This window comes from Oncorhynchus mykiss, chromosome 12 (genome assembly GCF_013265735.2).
Source record: "Oncorhynchus mykiss isolate Arlee chromosome 12, USDA_OmykA_1.1, whole genome shotgun sequence".
Taxonomy (NCBI): Eukaryota; Metazoa; Chordata; class Actinopteri; order Salmoniformes; family Salmonidae; genus Oncorhynchus; species Oncorhynchus mykiss.
Genome location: NC_048576.1, coordinates 35,464,819 through 35,486,162, shown reverse-complemented (window position 1 = coordinate 35,486,162; position 21,344 = coordinate 35,464,819). Strand labels below are relative to the sequence as shown.

Here is a 21,344-nt window from a genome sequence, read left to right as displayed (position 1 = left end):
CCAAATACAATTAAACTCAATTTTTCACAATTCCTGACATTCAATCCTAGTGAAGATTCCCTGTCTTAGGTCAGTTAGGATCACCACTTTATTTTAAGAATGTGAAATGTCAGAATAATAGTAGAGAGAATGGTTTATTTAAGCTTTTATTTATTTCATTATATTCCCAGTGGGTCAGAAGTTTACGTACACATAGTATTTGGTAGCATTGCCTTTCAATTGTTTAACTTGGGTCAAACGTTTCAGGTAGCCTTCCACAAGCCTCCCAAAATAAGTTGGTGAATTTTTTCTCATTCCTTCTGACAGAGCTGGTGTAACTGAATCAGGTTTCTAGGCCTCCTTGCTCGCACACGCTTTTCAATTCTTCCCACAAATGTTCTATAGGATTGAGGTCAGGGCTTTATGATGGCCACTCCTATACCTTGACTTTGTTGTCCTTACGCCATTTTACCACAACTTTGGAAGTATGTTTGGTGTCATTGTCCATTTGGAAGACTAATTTGTGACCAGGCTTAAACTTCCTGACTGATGTCTTGAGATGTTGCTTCAATATATCCACATAATGTTCCTGCGTCATGATGCCATCTATTTTGTGAAGTGCACCAGTCCCTCCTGCAGCAAAGCACCCCCACAACATGATGTTGCCATCCCCGTGCTTCACGGTTGGGATGGTGTTCTTCGGCTTGCAAGCATCCCCTTTTTTCCTCCAAACATAACAATGGTCATTATGGCCAAATCATCAGACCAGAGGACATTTCTCCAAAAAGTATGATCTTTGTCCCCATGTGCAGTTGCAAACAGTAGTCAGGGTTTTTTATGGCGGTTTTGGAGCAGTGGCTTCATCCTTCCGGAGCGGCCTTTAAGGTTGTCGATATAGGACTCGTTTTACTGTGGCTATAGATACTTTTGTACCAGTTTCCTCCAGCATCTTCACAAGGTCCTTTGCTGTTGTTCTGGGATTGATTTTCACTTTTCGCACCAAAGTACGTTCATCTCTAGGAGACAGAACGCGTCTCCTTCATGAGCGGTGTGGTCACATGGTGTTTATACTTGCGTATTATGGTTTGTACAGATGAACGTGGTACCTTCAGGTGTCTGAAAATTACGCCCAAGGATGAACCAGACTTGTGGCGATCTACAATTTATTTTCTGAGTTCTGGCTGATTTCGTTTGATTTTCCCATTAAGTCAAGCAAAGAGGGACTGAGTTTGAAGGTAGGCCTTGAAATACATCAACAGGTACACCTCCAATTGACTCAAATGTCATCAGAAGCTTCTAAAGCCATGTCATTTTCTGGAATTTTCCAAGCTGTTTAAAGGCACAGTCAACTTAGTGTATGTAAACTTCTGACCCACTGGAATTCATACAGTGAAATAATCTGTCTGTCAACAATTGTTGGAAAAATTATTTGTGTTGTTTTTGTTGCATATCGACAGATTTTTCATCTTGTCGGCTCGGGGTTTGAAACTAGCAACTTTTAGGCTACTGGCCCAACGCTCTAACCACTAGGCTACATACAGCCTCTAAGAGCTTATGCTTTGACTAAAGTGTTAATGTAAACAATTAACTGCTGGGTGCGATCAAAAGCAGACAATCTCACAACAAAAACATACTACTTATCAATCCAAAATGAGAAAAGCCAGAATCGTAAAAACAATCCCACATATATGATTTATTATTACATATCAAATCACAAACAGTAATAGTTTCCCTAGAGTGCGTGGATAATGGTGCGACTCTTGAGCTGTTCAACGTACTTCTTGGCCTGGTCGAAGCCAGTCTTCTGTTCTGCCTTCGGTGGAAGCCCCTCCACCAGCTTGACAAAGTAGTGGCAGTGCACTTTATCCATGATCCCAAACATTCCTCTGCCATGGTAACGGATACGTTTCAGGTACTTCCCCTTGTTGGAGAATGATTCCGCTGAAGTGAGGGAGAAGGGGATAAAGAGTGCGTGAAAGAGTGTGTGTGTGTGACAGACATATAGAACACAATGACAAATTTCTCATTCTGGAATTGCATTTGAATGTCAAACACATCAGCATAAAGATATTTCTGTTTCCATTTGTTTATCTATAATAACCTCTGAATTACATTTGCATAAATCATACCCAGCCTCTGAAGTGAAGAAAAGTATGTATTTTCAGGCATCTAAAATTACATCCCTATTGTGATTTTTCAATAAATTTCCATTGCTTCTTCCATTTGAAAACAGTCAGGACGTGATTAGAATGCAGCATACACCCTTTTATGATCACCATCACTTTTTTCTAACCTTGTTAACAATTTACATTCAGGAATTCAATCACGCTATTTAGGGCACGCATGGGCAATTTCTGCCATACATTTTATTGTGAGAGGATTCTCACAAGATGTTATGTGTATGAAGTTGTGTATTAGAGACTATCTGCACTGACTAGTATCCACACATCCCACACACAAACACTCAGTCAACACTGCTGTTCTATTATATACCATTTATTCTACTATGTGACCGAGACACTGCCCACATATTTGTAAAAACAGTATTATTACTATGCATACTACCTCTATTACTTATTTTTTACCTGACTCTTCATTAACGTACTGCATTAAGGGAGCTAGCACACAAGCATTTTGCTGCACCTTTTATACTTGCTGTGAACTGTGTGTGAGACGAATACAATTTGATGTGTAAGATTTCAAGAAGATGTACGACAGTTGACACTTACCAACATATAAATTGGACTTGTATTCCACATTGTGATTCCTGACTGCCATCTCCTGGGCTTCCAAGAGAACCTTAGAAATACAACAACGTATCACATCATGAAAGCAAGACAGGGGCCAAAACACTGACGTGTCATACGAGTGTATTTTGTCAGCTAACTATAGAACTACTGGACATGAGCACATCACACAGACAGGTCACCCGTGATACAAATCAGTATTTGACGTCCATCCATGTCCGAGGACAACGGGAGATGATGTGGAAACACGGCCACTAGGGGCAACAGTGAGCGCTGTTACCTTCACGTAGGTTTCGGTTTTGCTAGGGCGTTATTGACGGGGATGGCAGATGGGCGCAAGCATCTGCCCCTGGTTCAAAAGGTAAGCATCTGCCCCTGGTTCAAAAGGTAAGCATCTGCCCCTGGTTCAAAAGGTAAGCATCTGCCCCTGGTTCAAAAGGTTGCATGTTCAAATCCAGTGATAAAAAGTTGTTTTTGATATTCTTGTTTTAAGACTAGGCATCAAATGCCTAAACTTAACCTTCAACACTTCGGAATTTGAGAAACATGAATGGATGTCTAATTCTAATTTGAGTCTGTGAGAGCTTGTTGCATCACAAGCCTAAATGTTGCATTGTTTTCCAAAACTAGCTAAAGCATGCTGTAGAAAGTCACATGGATTAAAACATACCTCTTTCATGATATTTGCCCCCTTTTTGTCATTGAACTCAAGCTGTGCAATGGCCTCATCAATAGTCATTCCTCTGATCTGTTGGAAGAATACAGAAGAGGAAGTCAACCAATAGCGGACGCATAAAAATGTCAGGCCCCATGCACTTAACACAAATGCCTTGTTGGCCAAGTTTGCCTTATTGTACATTGCTCTCCATTACTCTTTTTGTATTATCGTCAGCACAGTATACATGATCCCAATTTTACCTCCAAGACACTGCCGATTTGAAAAACGAAAGAGTAGATTCTGCTGATTTACTGGTGCATTGAACCATGTTGCACGCTATAGTTTAAACTCTGATAGTGCTAAAACAATGTCATATCTAAATTGACATCTTTATGCACCTTTGGCATAATACTTTATCATTTTAAAAACTGTTCAATGCACCTGTTTTTATCTCAATACCAAATCATCTTACTAACAATTAAGTACCTTACCATAATCGTTTTAAATTAAAATGGTACTAAAATAAATTCTTAGCAAAGAGCAATTTCTCAAGCAACAATTTTGGTAGGACTGTCTGAGTTGGGAGGGGAAACGGAAAACTAGCCGTTATTGGCAGAGAGGTTTGAAACTATTTCTTATTGGTCTATTAACTAATTTACCATGAGATCACCAGGCAGGCCAAAACTCCATCCCATCAAAACAGGCTGAAATTTCAGGCAGTCTTTTCAAAAAGCGCATTCACTTTCACAGTATTACGCCAACCTCAGTGTGGAAATATATATAAAAACACAGGAAAAATTGTGTTTTTGACTGCATTTAACAAAATAGCATACTTAAAAGGTCAGCCTTACATTATATTGTTTTATGACAACCAATCTATGGGACAGGCACAAGGAAGGCACTGGACAACCCACTAGGAAAGTGAAAGCAGGGAAGGCCATAGCTGTGTATACGACGATGCTATCCCTCTTGGACAACATCGTAGCGTAAAAACCCACCACATGTGCGTCACGAATCTTGAATAAGATTCTATTTGAAATGACTTGACATTTTTGCATTGGACCTTAGAGCCTACCACTGGGAATTTCAGTCAAAATATCCACAGTAAAGTATTATTCAAGGCTTTTACCCCCCCCCCCCAAAAAGGAAAAGCCGATAAATAAAATTGTTGCCAGCCAAATTGACCAGTAGAAGAAAAATAATTCCAATTGCAAATTAACACTTTTTATTCATTGATGGAAAGACCAGTCCACGGAAATACATATGGCCGTAATGCTTATCGGTAGCTTAATTAGCATAATTGTGGAATTAAATTGCCACATGTGTATTTACGTTAGGCATGTCTTTTATTTATCGCACACGCACAACATACAGACAGAGCCTGTTTTGAGCAGAATATCACCTTAGACAACACTAGAGCTGCTGCAGCGCTTCAGCTCATTGCTGCTGGAGTGCAACATGTGCTTTTATAAGACCAGTCACTGCGCAATATTTCTAAAATGCAATTGTGTGTTAAACTTGGGATGGCCACAATTAAAAAGAGTTACCTTTTTTTTAATTAAAATTGAAGTGCCACTCCCATTAGACATTCAAGTGCATAGGGAACCGTAGACAAGCTATAAGAGATGCTCAGTAATTTCCTCCATATATAGCACAACGAGGAAAGTATTCAGAACCCTTCCCCTTTGTTATAGCCGAACTCTAAAATGGATCAAATAAAACGTTCTCAATCTATACACAATACTTCATGACAAAGAGAAAACAAGGTAAGAATCATTTGCAAATGTATTAAAAATAAAAAACAGAAATACCTTATTTAAGTGTTCAGACCTTTTGCTATGAGATTTGAAATTGAGCTCAGGTGCATCCTGTTTCCATTGATCATCTTTCTACAACTTGATTGCAGCATTGAAGGTCCCCAAGAACATTGTGGCCTCCATCATTCTTAAATGGAAGAAGTTTGGAACCAACAAGACTCTTCCTAGAGCTGGCCGCCGGGTGAAAATGCAAAATCAGGGGAGAAGGGCCTTGGTCAGGAAGGTGACCAAGAACCCGATGGCCACTGACAGAGCTCCAGAGTTTCTTTGTGGAGATGGGAGAACCTTCCAGAAGGACAACCATCTCTGAAGCACTCCACCAATCAGGCCTTTTATGGTAGAGTGGATAGATGGAAGTCACTCAGTAAAAGGAACATGACAAGCTGCTTGGAGTTTGCCAAAAGGCACCTAAAGGACTCTCCGACCATGAGAAACAACATTCTCTGGTCTGATGAAACCAAGATTGAACTCTTTAGCCTGAATAAGCATCACATCTGGAAGAAACCTGGCACCATCCTTACGGTGAAGCATGGTGGTGGCAGCATCATGCTGTGGGGATGTTTTTCAGTCTGTTTTAGTCAGGTTTGAGGGAAAGATGAATGGAGCAAAGTACAGAGATTCATGAAAACCTGCTCAGGACCTCAGACTGAACAACGACCCTATGCACACAGCCAAGACAACACAGGATTGGTATCGGGACAAGTCTCTGAATGTTCCAGCCAGAGCCCGGACTTGAACATGATCGAACATCTCTGGAGACCTGAAAATAGCTGTGCAGCAACGCTCCCCATAAAAACTGACAGAGCTTGAGAGGATCTGCAGAGAAGAATGGGATAAAAAAAAATAAAAAAAACAATCCTCAAATACAGGTCGACCGATTATGATTTTTCAACGCAGATAGCGATACCGATTATTGGAGGACCAAAAAGGTCGATACCAATTAATCGGGCAATTTTTTTATTTGTAATAATGACAATTACAACAATACTGAATTAACACCTATTTTACCTTAATATAAAACATAAATAAAATCAATTTAGCCTCAAATAAATAATGAAACAAGTTCAATTTGGTTTACATAATGCAAAAACAAAGTGTTGGAGAAGAAAGTAATATGTGCCATGTAAAAATGTGTGCCATGTAAAAAAGCTAACGTTTAAGTTCCTTGCTCAGAACATGAGAACATATGAAAGTTGGTGGTTCCTTTTAACATGAGACTTCAATATTCCAAGGTAAGAGGTTTAGTATTTATAGGACTATTTCTCTCTATACCATTTGTATTTCATATACCTTTGACTATTGAATGTTCTTATAGGCACTATAGTATTGCCAGTGTAACAGTATAGCTTCCATCCCCCTCCTCTCCCCTACCTGGGCTCGAACCAGGAACACATCGACAACAGCCACACTCAAAGCATCGTTACCCATCGCTCCACAAAAGCGGCGGCCCTTGCAGCGCAAGGGGAATAACTACTCCAAATCTAAAAGCGAGTGACGTTTGAAACAGTATTAGCGCACACCCAGCTAACTAGGTAGCCATTTCACATTGGTTACACCAGCCATTAGGCTGATAGGCTTGAAGTCATAAACAGCGCTGTGCTTGCGAAGAGCTGCTGGCAAAACACACGAAAGTGCTGTTTGAATGAATGATTACGGGCCTGCTGCTCAGTCAGACTGCTCTATCAAATCAGACTTAATTCTAACATAATAACACACAGAAATACGAAATATGATCGAATCCGGAAACTATCATTTCGAAAACAAAACGTTTATTATTTCAGTGTAATACGGAAGGAACCGTTCTGTATTTTTTTTTTTCAATTTAATGGGTGGCATCCCCAAGTCTAAATATTATTGTTACATTGCACAACCTTCAATGTATGTCATAATTATGTACAATTCTGGCAAATTAGTTTGCAATAAGCCAGGCAGCCCAAACTGTTGCATATACCCTGACTCTGCATGCAATGAACGCAAGAGAAATGACACAATTTCACCTGGTTAATATTGCCTGCTAAACTGGATTAGTAGTTATAACTAGTGATTATGATTGATTGTTTTTTATAAGATAAGTTTAATGCTAGCTAGCAATTTACCTTGGCTTCGACTGCGTTCGCATAACTGGCAGGCTACTCGTGGAGTGCAATGGTTAGAGTGTTGGACTAGTTAACTGTGCAGTTGCAAGATTGGAACCCCTGAGCTGACAAGGTGAAAGAACAAGGCAGTTAACCCACAGTTCCTAGGCAGTCATTGAAAATAAGAATGTGTTCTTAACAGACTTGCCTAGTTAAATAAAAGGTATAAAAAATAAAAATATTTTCCTTTATAATCGGAAATCGGCGCCCAAAAATACCGATTTCTGATTGTTATGAAAACTTGAAATCGGCCCTAATTAATCGGCCGACCTCTAATCTGAATAGTTATGTAAGTGGTTTTTATAAATGACTGTTTCATGACTACTGATCAATTCATGTATATATTTATAATTAGGAGGTTATCCGTTTGAAAACCTTTTTATTTTTGTAATAATGTATTGTATTGGTTTTTGTGGCTTCCAACCACACCTGCACACCATTTCTTTGTATTATCTGTATTGCTGTCCATCACTCGATTTCTTTGTTTCAAATAAACTTTAATTGACCAGAAGCCAAAGGCACAATCCTAGTCATATTAGCAACACATCCTAGTTGTTTCATCTTTAGATTCCCCCTCTTTCAAAGATCTTAGTCGAGATTTTGATCTCTGTTACATATGGAACCACATCAGGTACGCCCGTTTAGGTGTTTTTGCACAAATTGCATTTTGGCAAATGTTTTATTGGATGCTTCATTAAAAGGAATTGCATATACAACCTAAACAGGACCTTCAAATCAAATGTTTTGGATGGATGGAGTTTGGCTTGCCTGGTGACATTAGTCAGTATAAGTTAATATAGCCCAATAAAGAGTTCCAAACCCCTCTTCCAATAACAGCTTGTTTTCAGATTACATATCCCTCCCCAGTCAGACCACTCCCAGACAGTCATAGCTTGAGAAATTATTTTTTGCAACAAAATGTTTTGTTTCTTTCTGATTATTTTAATGGAAAACTATTACAGTAAGGTCCTCAACTGAAATTAGATAAATTATTTGATAGAGAAAATGGCTGCATTAGGCCTTTAAACAGACTTTTCAAACGTGGGTCTGCTGCATATGCCTGAAATTACATCCTCTCTGCTCCACCTCATGTCAAGATAAAAGTCCTGCATGTGTGCAAGCGTATTGAATTAAATTGATTGGTGCATGCGTGGCAAAAAATACAAAAAAACTGCCGATGCTCTACTTTACAAGACCTTAGTAAACCATGGCTCTCTCTGAGGAGAGCCATGGTGAACTCGTTATGTTTCCAAGAGGGACAAGAAGATTAAGTAAAGAAAGTACATTTATGAGATTTTGAATATAGCATCTAAAGAGTAAGAATATGCAGTAAAAATCTGTTGTCTAGAGCTATCTGGAAGGTGTTCAACATGTTGCTTTTACATTCAAACCTTTGCACTCACCATATTTGCTAGATACCACATCTTGTCCTTGCTGTACTTGATTTGCCTCCTGCAGTGGTGCACCTCCTGTGAAATAAATATATTGGTCTGTATTTAGTATATCGCAACAACTGAAAACAATAAAATGGTCAGATATGGAATGATTTCCATCGGAATACATGTTTTATTTAACCATAACTACTGTATGTATCACTTGGTTGTTGGAACTCACTGCAGGTCTTCGTGCTTCATCAGGCTGCTGTGGTGGGAACATTTGCAGGTTCTTCCTGTCCCAGTTCTTGTTGACATCTAATGCGGCGCTGGTGTGGATGCAGGGGAGCTTCTGGGTTTTACCAAAGGCAAATAGCCTGGATAGAGAAGAGAACTTCGCTAAGAAGCTAACGTTAGCTAGCTAACGTTTGAGAAGTTATAGACAGAAAGAGGTGCAATACAAAAAATCTGGCAAATACTTGTAATAGGTAAAATTATGGAAGTTGTAAGCACATATATAACTTCACTGCTTGATTTGTCCTTCACTGAAATTACAGCGCTGTTAACTCGTGTGCTGGTTCTCCTTACCTTGAGCGTATCTGCCCAGCAACACTCGTGAGTAGTGTGAACCCTATGAAAACATATCCCATGTTTAGTTCATTCTATACTTTAGAAGAGGTAGAGAATGAAATAGACACTGGCATTTCAAGTAAAATACTATTAAACTTACCACCGCCTACCGTTACGGAGGTCGCCATGTTGAATGTATGACGTCGTCCACACGTTCTGCTTTACGGCAAGTGCACGCGAGACTGTCGTCGCTACTTACCACAACCACACATTCATAAACTCCGCCTATTTCTAAAATGTATTTTCTTAAAATCTGATTTTAAACCTAACCTTAACACACTGCTAAACTTATGCCTAACCATAACTTTAAATTACAACTAAAAAGCAATTTTCTGTTTTTATAATTTTTTGGTCTAAGGTAACTAGTGGAAATGCAAAGATGTTGGTACTCCTTCTCAGGGCTCCGTCGCCTATCTTCTTCTTGAAATTTGTATTGGCAGATCGCAACCAACTAAAAGGTGCATACACCGTCATCTACTGTACTGAAGTGTGTGGCCGATAACGGGCTCCCTATTAATATATGTATCTTATTTAGCACTATGTTTCTGCCTACTGTACTGGAGTGTGAATTCATTACACTTTATGACACAAAAAGGGAAGGGACAAAGGACTGGAAAAGGAAAAAAGGGAATGGACAAAGAACTGGAAAATGAAGCAAAATTGCCCTACCAACACCCATTAAAACCTTGCCACTAACACACCTTGTATCTCTTCTGCAGTAAAATCTCATACACCCAAGTATTTCTCTGTAGCTACCACCACAACATCTACTTTCCATTGTTTCAGTTCCATTTCTGCGGTACAGTTGATAACCATGGCTATGAACGCTCAGAAAGCAACCTTACTGGCGCACACGTTATTCCTATCACTCTATTAGCCCGGTTTACTCACAGGGAGCCTCTTAGGATCCCTAGCCCTGGACCCATCTTTCTCTCTTCACTTCCTCAGCATATGAGGCTATTTATATACTAGATCTACACTGTAAAAATAATCTAGACACTATCTTCCATTTCTTTTAGACTAGCATTTGGCTTTCAACAACAAAGATTTGTAATAACCTTGTTGTCTGTCTCTCCAACATTTGCAACATTGTTTCAATACTGAAATTCGATCTCCACTGGTAATGAATGTGTCAGGGTTCGGGACGAGACAGACAGGCTGGCAGCTTTTCTCATCCAGTCGAAATCATGACTCAGGATCATTTTATGGATATACACAAAGAAATGTCAATAGAAAAACATGAAATGCAGCTTCAGTTTCAAGTGATTGTGTTAGCTGTGTAGTTGGCTATCTTTTCTGAACAGTGGCCTGGTGAGAGAGCAAATGTTCTATGCCAGACAAAATTTCACATCATTAGCTCATTGTAATGGATGTACCCCACAAAAATCACTAGAAAACAGCTTAAACAAATGCAAAAACAGCTACGTTGCTGTTATTTTGGCTGTACTGTTCGACGTGACAGTGTTAGCCAAAGTTGGCTAACTAGCAAGCAAGGGATAAGAACGTTGCCAGCCAACAAGGCAACAGAACATTTAGATCAAAGGACTGGATCGAGTCCATAGATTTAGAACGAAAGACTTAGTGCGCGTTCGTAAATTCACTCTGGCTATCTATTCCGATTTTAGAGCACCCTCGTCTGAGTGTGCCAGAGAGCAGAATAACTAATGAATTTCCAAACGCTCAACACCCATTGAATATGACCGGTGCCAGTAAACGTTGGGCAAAAACAGTGTAATTAAATTGTTGCCAGTATTACAGTTATAGTCACCAACGCGCTGGATAACATGAACATTTGATTCCATTCCAGCCATTACAATGAGCCCATCCTCCTATAGCGCCTCCCACCAGCCTCCTCTGGTGAGTCCACTGTAAGTAAGAAGGGGAAACTGTAGTTAAACAACAGGAGGTCAAAACCTGAGAATTTTACCTGGTGTTGATAGTGTTAGTGTATATTTTCCAAACTATTGGAAGGAGAGACAAGGAAGATGTGTCTATCCTTGGCATCAGATGAACACATCATCCACATCTCTCCCTTCACCAGCTGGTTTTGAAGCATGAGTAAGTGAGGTATTGCTGCCCCGCAGGAGAAGGAAGGTAGAAACACATTGTTCTAAGAACGTTCAAATGACCTCATAAACGGGCCGCCCCCAGGTGGTGAGGGTAGGTAACAACATCTCCACCCCGCTGATCCTCAACACTGGGGCCCCACAAGGGTGCGTTCTGAGCCCTCTCCTGTACTCCCTGTTCACACACAACTGCGTGGCCATGCACGCCTCCAACTCAATCATCAAGTTTGTGGACAACACTACAGTGGTAGGCTTGATTACCAACAACGACGAGACGGCCTACAGGGAGGAGGTGAGGGCCCTCAGAGTTTGGTGTCAGGAAAATAACCTCACACTCAACATCAACAAAACAAAGGAGATGATTGTGGACTTCAGGAAACAGCAGAGGGAGCACCCCCCTATCCACATCGATGGGACAGTTGTGGAGAGGTTAGTAAGTTTTAAGTTCCTCGGCATACACATCACAGACAAACTGAATTGGTCCACCCACACAGACAGCATCGTCAAAAAAGGCGCAGCAGAGCCTCTTCAACCTCAGGAAGCTGAAAAAATTTGTCTTGTCACCAAAAGCACTCACAAACTTCTACAGATGCACAATCGAGAGCATCCTGTCTGGCTGTATCACCGCCTGGTACGGCAACTGCTCTGCTCACAACCGTAAGGCTCTCCAGAGGGTAGTGAGGTCTGCACAACGCATCACCGGGGGCAAACTACCTGCCCTCCAGGACACCTACACCACCCGATGTCACAGGAAGGCCATAAAGATCATCAAGGACAACAACCACCCGAGCCACTGCCTGTTCACCCCTCATATGTAAATGCTGTACTCGATACCATCTAGTGCATCTTGCCTATGCCGTTCTGTACCATCACTCATTCATATCTTTATGTACATATTCTTTATCCCTTTACACTTGTGTGTATAAGGTAGTAGTTTTGGAATTGTTAGGTTAGATTACTCGTTGGTTATTACTGCATTGTCGGAACTAGAAGCACAAGCATTTCGCTACACTCGCATTAACATTTTCTAACCATGTGTATGTGACAAATACATTTGATTTGATTTGATATTTGATTTGATAAAAACATGTGTTTTTGGTGAATTAGAACATTTACGTAACATTCCCCTGTGGTTCCTGTTTGGTTGTTGGAAGGAAAAAAGTTATCGGAACATTGCATATCTAAGAGCCATATCGGATCATACTGCCTAAAGAGGAGATAAGGTGTGTGTGGAGGTGAGTGCACATCATTTTGTAAATAGTTAACTGCCCCCCCCCCCCCAAAAAAAAAAAAAACAACATGTTTTGAAATCTCGTTTACAATTTATTTACAAGATAAATGGTCACGTGACACCTTAACCATAACAACTGTTAACAGTTGGGGAAATGGCTGCTAGGCAGTTTAGCTTGTTTCAAGTACTGCTAACATTACTATTTTCATAGGTAAGGAGTCAGAGAAACATACTAAAACTACACCACGTGTTTTTATGAACATGTTAGGGGGTAGCATAGTTATTCTTGAGCGTGTTGTGTATGCAGAATTTTTTTTATCCGTACATTAGCTAGCTTAGCTAGCATGTTCTCCAGCTGCATTGGCTGCTACCTGGGTCTGACCATAAAAACAATTTTAAAAACTTGTTGCTTCCATGGAGAGGGACAAAGGTCTGATAACCCTCTTGCTATGTCATAACTTGGGTTATAATTTTTAGGTATTTCGAAACGGATGACGATAGATTTGATTTCTTGAATGAATAAGCAACTTGGCTAGTACCTGATGGTAACCAAGTCACATGAACCGTCATGTAAATAAGGAAGTTCATTTAATGAAATAGTTGCATTCCAGGGAGACATAAGAGATTGTAACATTCTCTGTTTCACGGAAACATGGCTCTCTCGGGATATGTTGTCGGAATCGGTTCAGCCACCGGGCTTCTCCATGCATCGCGCCGACAGAGTTAAACACCTCTCTGGGAAGAGGAAGGGCAGGGGTGTATGCTTCATGACTAACGACTCATGGTGTAAGCATAACAACATACAGGAACTCAAGCTCACTCGACCTATGTTTCCTTACAATCAAATACCGGATATTTTACTTAACAAGAGAATTCTCATCAGTTGAACCCTACAGACGAAGAACCATATATGTGACAATTTTTCCATTTTAAGATAATCAGTTATTTTTATATTATTAATTGTGTGTACCACATTAGGTGTTTTATGGTTGAGAAATAATTCACCATACCCATATCTTCCAACAACAATTTATATTTTTTTGATATTTCAAATAATATTTTTTTTATTGCCGTTTTAATTTTTAGAATGTGGAAGAACAGAATATCTCCAGTGATGATTTCAGTTTGTGGAAGAACAGTATATGTGACATTTTGCATGACTCTTGTAAGATGTCCTTTTTTAACACCTGATATGATTTTTTAAGTACTTTCAAGTACATATGCCCTTCATGTAAATAACTTAAATGCAATATGCAGTTAATTCATTTGTATGAAGGTTCATTTAAAGGTGGTCTATCAACTTTAGCAATGATGACTTTTCTTAAAAGTTGAGTCATGAAATCTTAGTCTCATTTAAAATGAAGCCCTCAATGTGAACATACCATAGAACTACCAAAATAGAATACAATTAAATTAATTCAATCAAAACAAGCACAACTTGTAAATATCAAATAGGGATAAATGTGATGTGCCAATATGCATGTCCATTATGCAGGTCCCGAAGGTCAATATTACAAAACGTTCAGAAAACCATTCTCTTTGTGTTTAACACTATGATCAGCAATTAAGTTGTGAATTGCGTTAAACCCATGCTAAAGGCAAGAAATGTCCTTCTGCACTGAGGTGACAGCAGTAAATAAGTATTAACTGCTTAGAGTTAATGCTAAATGTGGTGACAGAGAGATAGTGTTTTTGTAATGAATAAAAAAAGGGAATCAAGATCAAATGAATACGCACATGCTGTATGTGATGACTTATTTGTTTTTAATTCATTCAGATTAAAAAAGGTTCAAATGATCACACAAAATAATTATCAACAGAACACATTGTACATAACATTTTCTACACTAGGAACAACATCTTAAAATTAAATGAATTCAATATGTTGTGCTGGTTCAAATCATACACAAATTGATTCACATAGAAAACACCTACGATACATTTAATTTCCTACAATAGGGGTGACATGTCTTCTGAAATGTATACAGATTCAACATACTACAGTATACAGGTTCAGGGGATCATAAACTCACAGAAAAACGTTTAATTATGTAGCTTGGTGTAACAACAAATTATTCACTCTGCAGTGATTCATAAAAAGAGTGTGCAGCAGCTGGCAAGTAGTTGAGCATGGTCATCAGATCTTGGTACTTGTTTTTTTTTGATGGGCAGAGGACTCTCATATGCTCTAGGGTAGTGGCTTGCAAAATAGGGAGGTTGAGGTGTAGCTCCTTGTTTTGGTTTGGAGATCAGCCACGACTTCCATCCCTCAAATAGACTGTGGCTCTGTTTGGCGTACAGATTCCAAGGATCCTCAACTGAAATTAGAACAGAAACATTTTAAGTTCCTGACATCAATAACAACTTTCACAGTCAAGCATTAGGATATTTTATTGTTAGAACAACATGTTGCATGTTGATGGGATGTTAGTAAACTATTCTCTGTGCAATACCTGTGACTTTTAACCACCTCACTGAGGTGATCTGTAGTCCAGCTGGTCGCTTGAGGACAGAATCTGGGAGGTGCCTGAAGTCTTCACATTGCATCCTCATCACCTTGAATGGTTTTGCTGGTTGTGCTTCAAGTATCATCTTTGAAACATCATCAGGTGTATGAAGGACTGACACCTTGCGCCTCTTCTCGTTGGTGGCAAAAGATCGATCACAAGGAAGAAAAGAATGACCAGAGACCATGAACTTCTGCTCAACTTGGGTAAAGTAACCCATAGAGACGAGCATCGACATCAGATTGAGCATCCGCCAGTTGTTATTCTGCCCACAGCATCTGTCACTGAATATGATCAACTTGCACACCTCTGGTTTGGTGAGTGGCGTGAATTTTGTCTTCACCCACTTCATTATGCAGCTTGCCACCTCAATGGACCCTCGGTGTGCAATCCCCTCATGCCAAACACACATGTATGCAGGATCTTCTTTTCCAAGTTCCTGGATGCAAAAGTTAAAATTTGACAGCTGCCGCTGGTAGTAGACATTGGAGTGGGTCAGATTAGGGGTGTACATCACCCCCTTTAGATCCACAGAAATGACATGGCAGTCAGCATTGGCTTTAGCCCACTCAGTGTCACTTTGAAGCTGTGTGTAGGCCTTTTTGGCTTTTCGATGGTGTAACTTCATCTTAGTGAAGAATGCGTCACATTTGCCACAGGTGTCACTCCTGGGTTGGCCGAAATTGAGACTCTGCTGTTTGAAAATGTCCCTATAAACCCAGAATTTTGCAGATGATGTGGTATTATTCTCTTTGTAGAGTCGGTACATTCGCAACAAATTCAGATCAGGGCTGAGGTATTCTCTGTGTACATCCCCCTTCATCCGTGAGTAGTGGTTCTGGGTTCTTGGGAAAGATAGAATGTGCTCCTTGATGCCCTCTTTCACTGTAGCATGTATCCGATGTAGCCTGTAAGGAGACAACAAGGTGTTGTTAAACTTGTATTCTCTCAATGGTCTAGGCACCTGCCTTAGAGTGCAACTGTGTCGCTATAACCGGGGTACAAATCCCGGTCACGCCATTGCCGTTTGTGGCCGGGGGTCCTGTAGGGCGGCGAGAATTAGGCCAGTGCTGTCCGGTGGGAGGGGGAAGGTAATCGGCACTCAGTCCTCAATGCTCAGGTGGTAGTTGGACAGCTTAGTTACCATCATTTTGTTTAAAAGTAATAAACATTTTTATATTTTTGTTTCAGAATTCGCTATTCATCCATTCGATACTCTATGTTAATGTTTAGAAGATTGTTTAGAGCACTGCTACAGTGAAATAATCCAGGCTGGAATCCATAGCGCATTACCTATTGCTATGCTTCCCTCTTCCATCTTCTAAAGGAGACCTAGCCTCAGTAGCCTGATCTGGAGACCCTGCAACCTCACCTACCTCAGCTAACTTTTCCAGAATAACCTGACCAAAACAATTACATTTCAATTAGCAGGTTATTAAAAACTAGTACAGAGACTACAATATGTTTGTAATTGATATTCATATAGACATTAATTCATATTTTCACTTGCCTGAAGACGGCGGCTGTTGGTTAGCTGGAACACAGACATGAAAGTAACCTTGCACACATTCAATCTCTGGCCTGCTTGCTGTACACGGTATTTGAAGGTTTGTTTCCGTCGTTTGTTGTCCTTTGTATCCTCAGGTTTACGTCTCCGTTTCACCTCATGCTGCAATAAAAATTGACAATGATGAATTCAGAATTTAATATACTGTAGCACATTCAGGATATTGCTTGATCAGGACCTCCATCTTTCACACACTCCCAATCTATACACAGAATGAGTTTGTATTGCACCATTGTGTAACACAGCACTTTTAGAGTTAACGTTAATGTACGTATCATTACTGTCAAAGTTAAACTATGCAAGTGTTCAATATAGCTATTATAATAATAGGCGTTTTGTCTTATTTCTAACCTGTTCTAAGCCGGAGAGAATCAACGCTTGTTGTTTCTCGTATGGGACAGTATAGAACCTGTTGAACAGATGCACTTTGCGTTCATCAGTCAACTTTCCACAATCCTTTCTGCACGTCGTGCAGGATACAGTGTAACTAGCTAGCTACTGTAGCCATGTCGAATCATCCGGTGGACGGAGAAAAAGTAGCTAGCTATGTTTCTTCTATAATCTAGCAATAACATTTGTAACGATAATGTATGAGTTAGTAGCCAACGAACTTTAGCTAATATGTTTTCTCTATAGTTACAAATTAGACAACCCAGAACATTAATGTTAGTTACTGTACTATATAGCTAGCTAGCATGATTGTTTGATATACGGTTCTTCCACATACCTCTTTTGGACAGCTTTTCCCAGTTTTTTCTTGACCGTTACGATTTGTATAGGGTTTTCCCGCATCCCGTAAGATCTTCCTTTGCCTGTCTTTCCATTCTTTTAGTTTTGTTTTACGTTTCTTTCCCACATTTCTGCGATTTTCATCAGCAACAGAAATGTTGTGCGCTTGTTCGTCCATTCGGAGTGGTGCACATAAACGGTTATTCCACGAGAGCCTATCTTTAAATTTAAAATTATTGTTAATTAGCGCATGGAAAGCTTGTGAAACCGGTTCACTATAGAAAAATGGTGTCCAATAATGATTTTTCATGTATATCTCTTTTTTTTTTTAAATGTCACATATATGGTTCTTCGTCTGTAGGATTCAGTTATAGTCACAGCTGTGTACATTCCCCCTCAAGCAGACACCAAGATGGCCATCAAGGAACTTCACTGGACTACATGGAAACTGGAAACCATATATCCTGAAGCTGCATTTATTATAGCTGGGGATTTTAACAAAGCACATTTGAGAACAAGGCTACCTAAAATCTACCAGCATATTGATTGCGCTACGCACTTGGGAAAAATCCTCATCCAATGCTGCTCTAACTTCCGCAATGCATACAAAGCCTTCCCCCGCGCTCCCTTCGGCAAATCCAACCATGACGCCATCTTGCTCCTATCGTCTTATAGACAGAATCTCAAACAGGATGTACCAGTGACGAGAACCATCCACGCACATTGCCCTATCCCATCTGGACAAAATTAATACCTATGTAAGAATGCTGTTCATTGGCTAAAGCTCAGCATTCAACACCATACTACCCTCCAAGCTCATCATCAAGCTGGAGGCCCTGGGTCTCCACCCCACCCTGTGCAATTGGGTCCTGGACTTTCTGACGGGCCGCCCCCCCCCCCCCCCCCCCCCCCCCCCCCAGGTGGTAAAGGTAGGAAACAATATCTCCACTTCTCTGACCCTCAACATTGGGGCCCCACAAGGATGCTTGCTCAGCCCCCTCCTGTACTCCCTGTTCACCCACGACTGCGTGGCCATGCACGCCTCCAACTCTATCATCAAGTTTGCAGATGACACAACAGTAGTGGGCTTGACTACCAACAACAACGAGACAACCTACAGGGAGGAAGTGAGGGCACTCGGAGTGTGGTGTCAGGAAAACAACCTCTCACTCAATGTCAACAAAAAAAAGCAGATGATTGTGGACTTCAGGAAACTGCACATCAGCCAAACTCAAGATCCTAAACAATATCATAACCGCCATCGATAAAAGACAGTACTGTGCAGCTGTCTTCATCGACATGGCCAAGGCTTTCGACTCTGTCAATCACCGCATTCTTATCGGCAGACTCAGTAGCATTGGATTCTCAATTGACTGCCTTGCCTGGTTCACCAACTACTTCTCAGATAGAGTTCAGTGTGTCAAATCGGAGGGCCTGTTGTCCGAAACGCTGGCAGTCTCTATGGGGGTGCCACAAAGTTCAGTTCTCGGGCCGACTCTTTTCTCTGTATATATGATGTCGCTCTTGCTGCTGGTGATTCTCTAATCCACCTCTACGCAGACGACACCATTCTGTATACATATGGCCCTTCTTTGGACACTGTGCGAACAAATCTCCAAACAAGCTTCAACGCCATAATACAACACTCCTTCCGTGGCCTCCAACTGCTTTTAAATGCTAGTAAAACTCTGTGCATGCTCTTCAACCGATGTCTGCCCGCAACCTCACGCCTGACTAGCATCACTAGTCTGGACGATTCTGACCTAGAATATGTGGACAACTACAAATACCTAGGTGTCTGGTTAGACTGTAAACTCTCCTTCCATACTCACATTAAGCATCTCCAATCCAAAATTAAATCTAAAATTGGCTTCCTATTTTGCAACAAGGCCTCCTTCACTCATGCTGCCAAACATACCCTCGTAAAACATACTATCCTACCGATCCTTGACTTCGGCGATGTCATTTACAAAATAGCCCCCAACACTCTACTTAGCAAACTGGATGTAGTCTATCACAGTGCCATCTGTTTTGTCACCAAAGCCCCATATACTACCTACCACTGCGACTTGTATGCTCTCGTTGGCTGGCCCTCACTATATATCCGTAACCAACGCCACTGGCTCCAGGTCATCTATAAGTCTTTGCTAGGTAAAGCCCCGCCTTATCTCAGCTCACTGGTCACCATAGCAACACCAACCCGTAGCACGCGCTCCAGCAGGTACAGTGCCTTGCGAAAGTATTCGGCCCCCTTGAACTTTGCGACCTTTTGCCACATTTCAGGCTTCAAACATAAAGATATAAAACTGTATTTTTTTGTGAAGAATCAACAACAAGTGGGACACAATCATGAAGTGGAACGACATTTATTGGATATTTCAAACTTTTTTAACAAATCAAAAACTGAAAAATTGGGCGTGCAAAATTATTCAGCCCCTTTACTTTCAGTGCAGCAAACTCTCTCCAGAAGTTCAGTGAGGATCTCTGAATGATCCAATGTTGACCTAAATGACTAATGATGATAAATACAATCCACCTGTGTGTAATCAAGTCTCCGTGTAAATGCACCTGCACTGTGATAGTCTCAGAGGTCCGTTAAAAGCGCAGAGAGCATCATGAAGAACAAGGAACACACCAGGCAGGTCCGAGATACTGTTGTGAAGAAGTTTAAAGCCGGAATTGGATACAAAAATATTTCCCAAGCTTTAAACATCCCAAGGAGCACTGTGCAAGCAATAATATTGAAATGGAAGGAGTATCAGACCACTGCAAATCTATCAAGACCTGGCCGTCCCTCTAAACTTTCAGCTCATACAAGGAGAAGACTGATCAGAGATGCAGCCAAGAGGCCCATGATCACTCTGGATGAACTGCAGAGATCTACAGCTGAGGTGGGAGACTCTGTCCATAGGACAACAATCAGTCGTATATTGCACAAATCTGGCCTTTATGGAAGAGTGGCAAGAAAAAAGCCATTTCTTAAAGATATCCATAAAAAGTGTTGTTTAAAGTTTGCCACAAGCCACCTGGGAGACACACCAAACATGTGGAAGAAGGTGCTCTGGTCAGATGAAACCAAAATTGAACTTTTTGGCAACAATGCAAAACGTTATGTTTGGCGTAAAAGCAACACAGCTGAACACACCATCCCCACTGTCAAACATGGTGGTGGCAGCATCATGGTTTGGGCCTGCTTTTCTTCAGCAGGGACAGGGAAGATGGTTAAAATTGATGGGAAGATGGATGGAGCCAAATACAGGACCATTCTGGAAGAAACCCTGATGGAGTCTGCAAAAGACCTGAGACTGGGACAGAGATTTGTCTTCCAACAAGACAATGATCCAAAACATAAAGCTAAATCTACAATGGAATGGTTCAAAAATAAACATATCCAGGTGTTAGAATAGCCAAGTCAAAGTCCAGACCTGAATCCAATCGAGAATCTGTGGAAAGAACTGAAAACTGCTGTTCACAAATGCTCTCCATCCAACCTCACTGAGCTCGAGCTGTTTTGCAAGGAGGAATGGGAAAAAATGTCAGTCTCTCGATGTGCAAAACTGATAGAGACATACCCCAAGCGACTTACAGCTGTAATCGCAGCAAAAGGTGGCGCTACAAAGTATTAACTTAAGGGGGCTGAAAAATTTTGCACGCCCAATTTTTAATTTTTTGTTTTGTTAAAAAAGTTTGAAATATCCAATAAATGTCGTTCCACTTCATGATTGTGTCCCACTTGTTGTTGATTCTTCACAAAAAAATACAGTTTTATATCTTTATGTTTGAAGCCTGAAATGTGGCAAAAGGTCGCAAAGTTCAAGGGGGCTGAATACTTTCGCAAGGCACTGTAGTTTATATTGTTTATTGGGTTATAATTGAAATACACTGTAACCTCTTCATTAGCGATC

At 40.6% G+C, this 21,344-nt stretch overlaps 2 protein-coding genes across 3 annotated transcripts; both read right to left on the bottom strand.

Moving 5' to 3' along the window:
* Window positions 1–1,652: 1,652 nt before the first annotated feature.
* On the bottom strand, window positions 1,653–9,562 carry mrpl22 (mitochondrial ribosomal protein L22). Of its 2 annotated transcripts, none has more exons than XM_021623615.2 (7): window positions 9,440–9,562; window positions 9,298–9,340; window positions 8,951–9,086; window positions 8,740–8,805; window positions 3,397–3,474; window positions 2,709–2,778; window positions 1,653–1,920 (listed from the first exon to the last, which is right to left on the bottom strand). In XM_021623615.2, exons 1-7 carry the CDS (start codon window positions 9,465–9,467, stop codon window positions 1,712–1,714), a joined length of 630 nt encoding a protein of 209 aa, XP_021479290.1. In that variant the 5' UTR covers window positions 9,468–9,562; the 3' UTR covers window positions 1,653–1,711. The 2 variants fall into 2 exon arrangements, with proteins under 2 accessions (XP_021479290.1, XP_021479289.1); XM_021623614.2 differs by having other exon boundaries at window positions 8,951–9,116; window positions 9,440–9,504.
* Window positions 9,563–14,383: 4,821 nt separating this feature from the next.
* LOC110524522 lies at window positions 14,384–18,103 on the bottom strand. Its single transcript, XM_036937472.1, has 4 exons — window positions 17,438–18,103; window positions 16,654–16,812; window positions 15,090–16,051; window positions 14,384–14,954 (listed from the first exon to the last, which is right to left on the bottom strand). Exons 3-4 carry the CDS (start codon window positions 15,964–15,966, stop codon window positions 14,728–14,730), a joined length of 1,104 nt encoding a protein of 367 aa, XP_036793367.1. The 5' UTR covers window positions 15,967–16,051; window positions 16,654–16,812; window positions 17,438–18,103; the 3' UTR covers window positions 14,384–14,727.
* Between the last annotated feature and the right edge of the window lie 3,241 nt (window positions 18,104–21,344).

Bases quoted from the DNA above. Each gene is read 5' to 3' on its own strand.
- mrpl22 (XM_021623614.2), bottom strand. From the start codon at position 9,467: ATGGCGACCTCCGTAACGGTAGGCGGTG. The intron at 9,341-9,439 runs GTAAGTTTAATA...ATGTTTTCATAG, and splicing joins CTCCGTAACGGTAGGCGGTG to GGTTCACACTACTCACGAGT. The intron at 3,475-8,739 runs GTGAGTGCAAAG...TTCTTCCAACAG, and splicing joins TGTGGTATCTAGCAAATATG to ATCAGAGGAATGACTATTGA.
- LOC110524522 (XM_036937472.1), bottom strand. From the start codon at position 15,966: ATGAAGGGGGATGTACACAGAGAATACCTCAGCCCTGATCTGAATTTG. The intron at 14,955-15,089 runs GTATTGCACAGA...TTCTAATTTCAG, and splicing joins GAGGTGGTTAAAAGTCACAG to TTGAGGATCCTTGGAATCTG.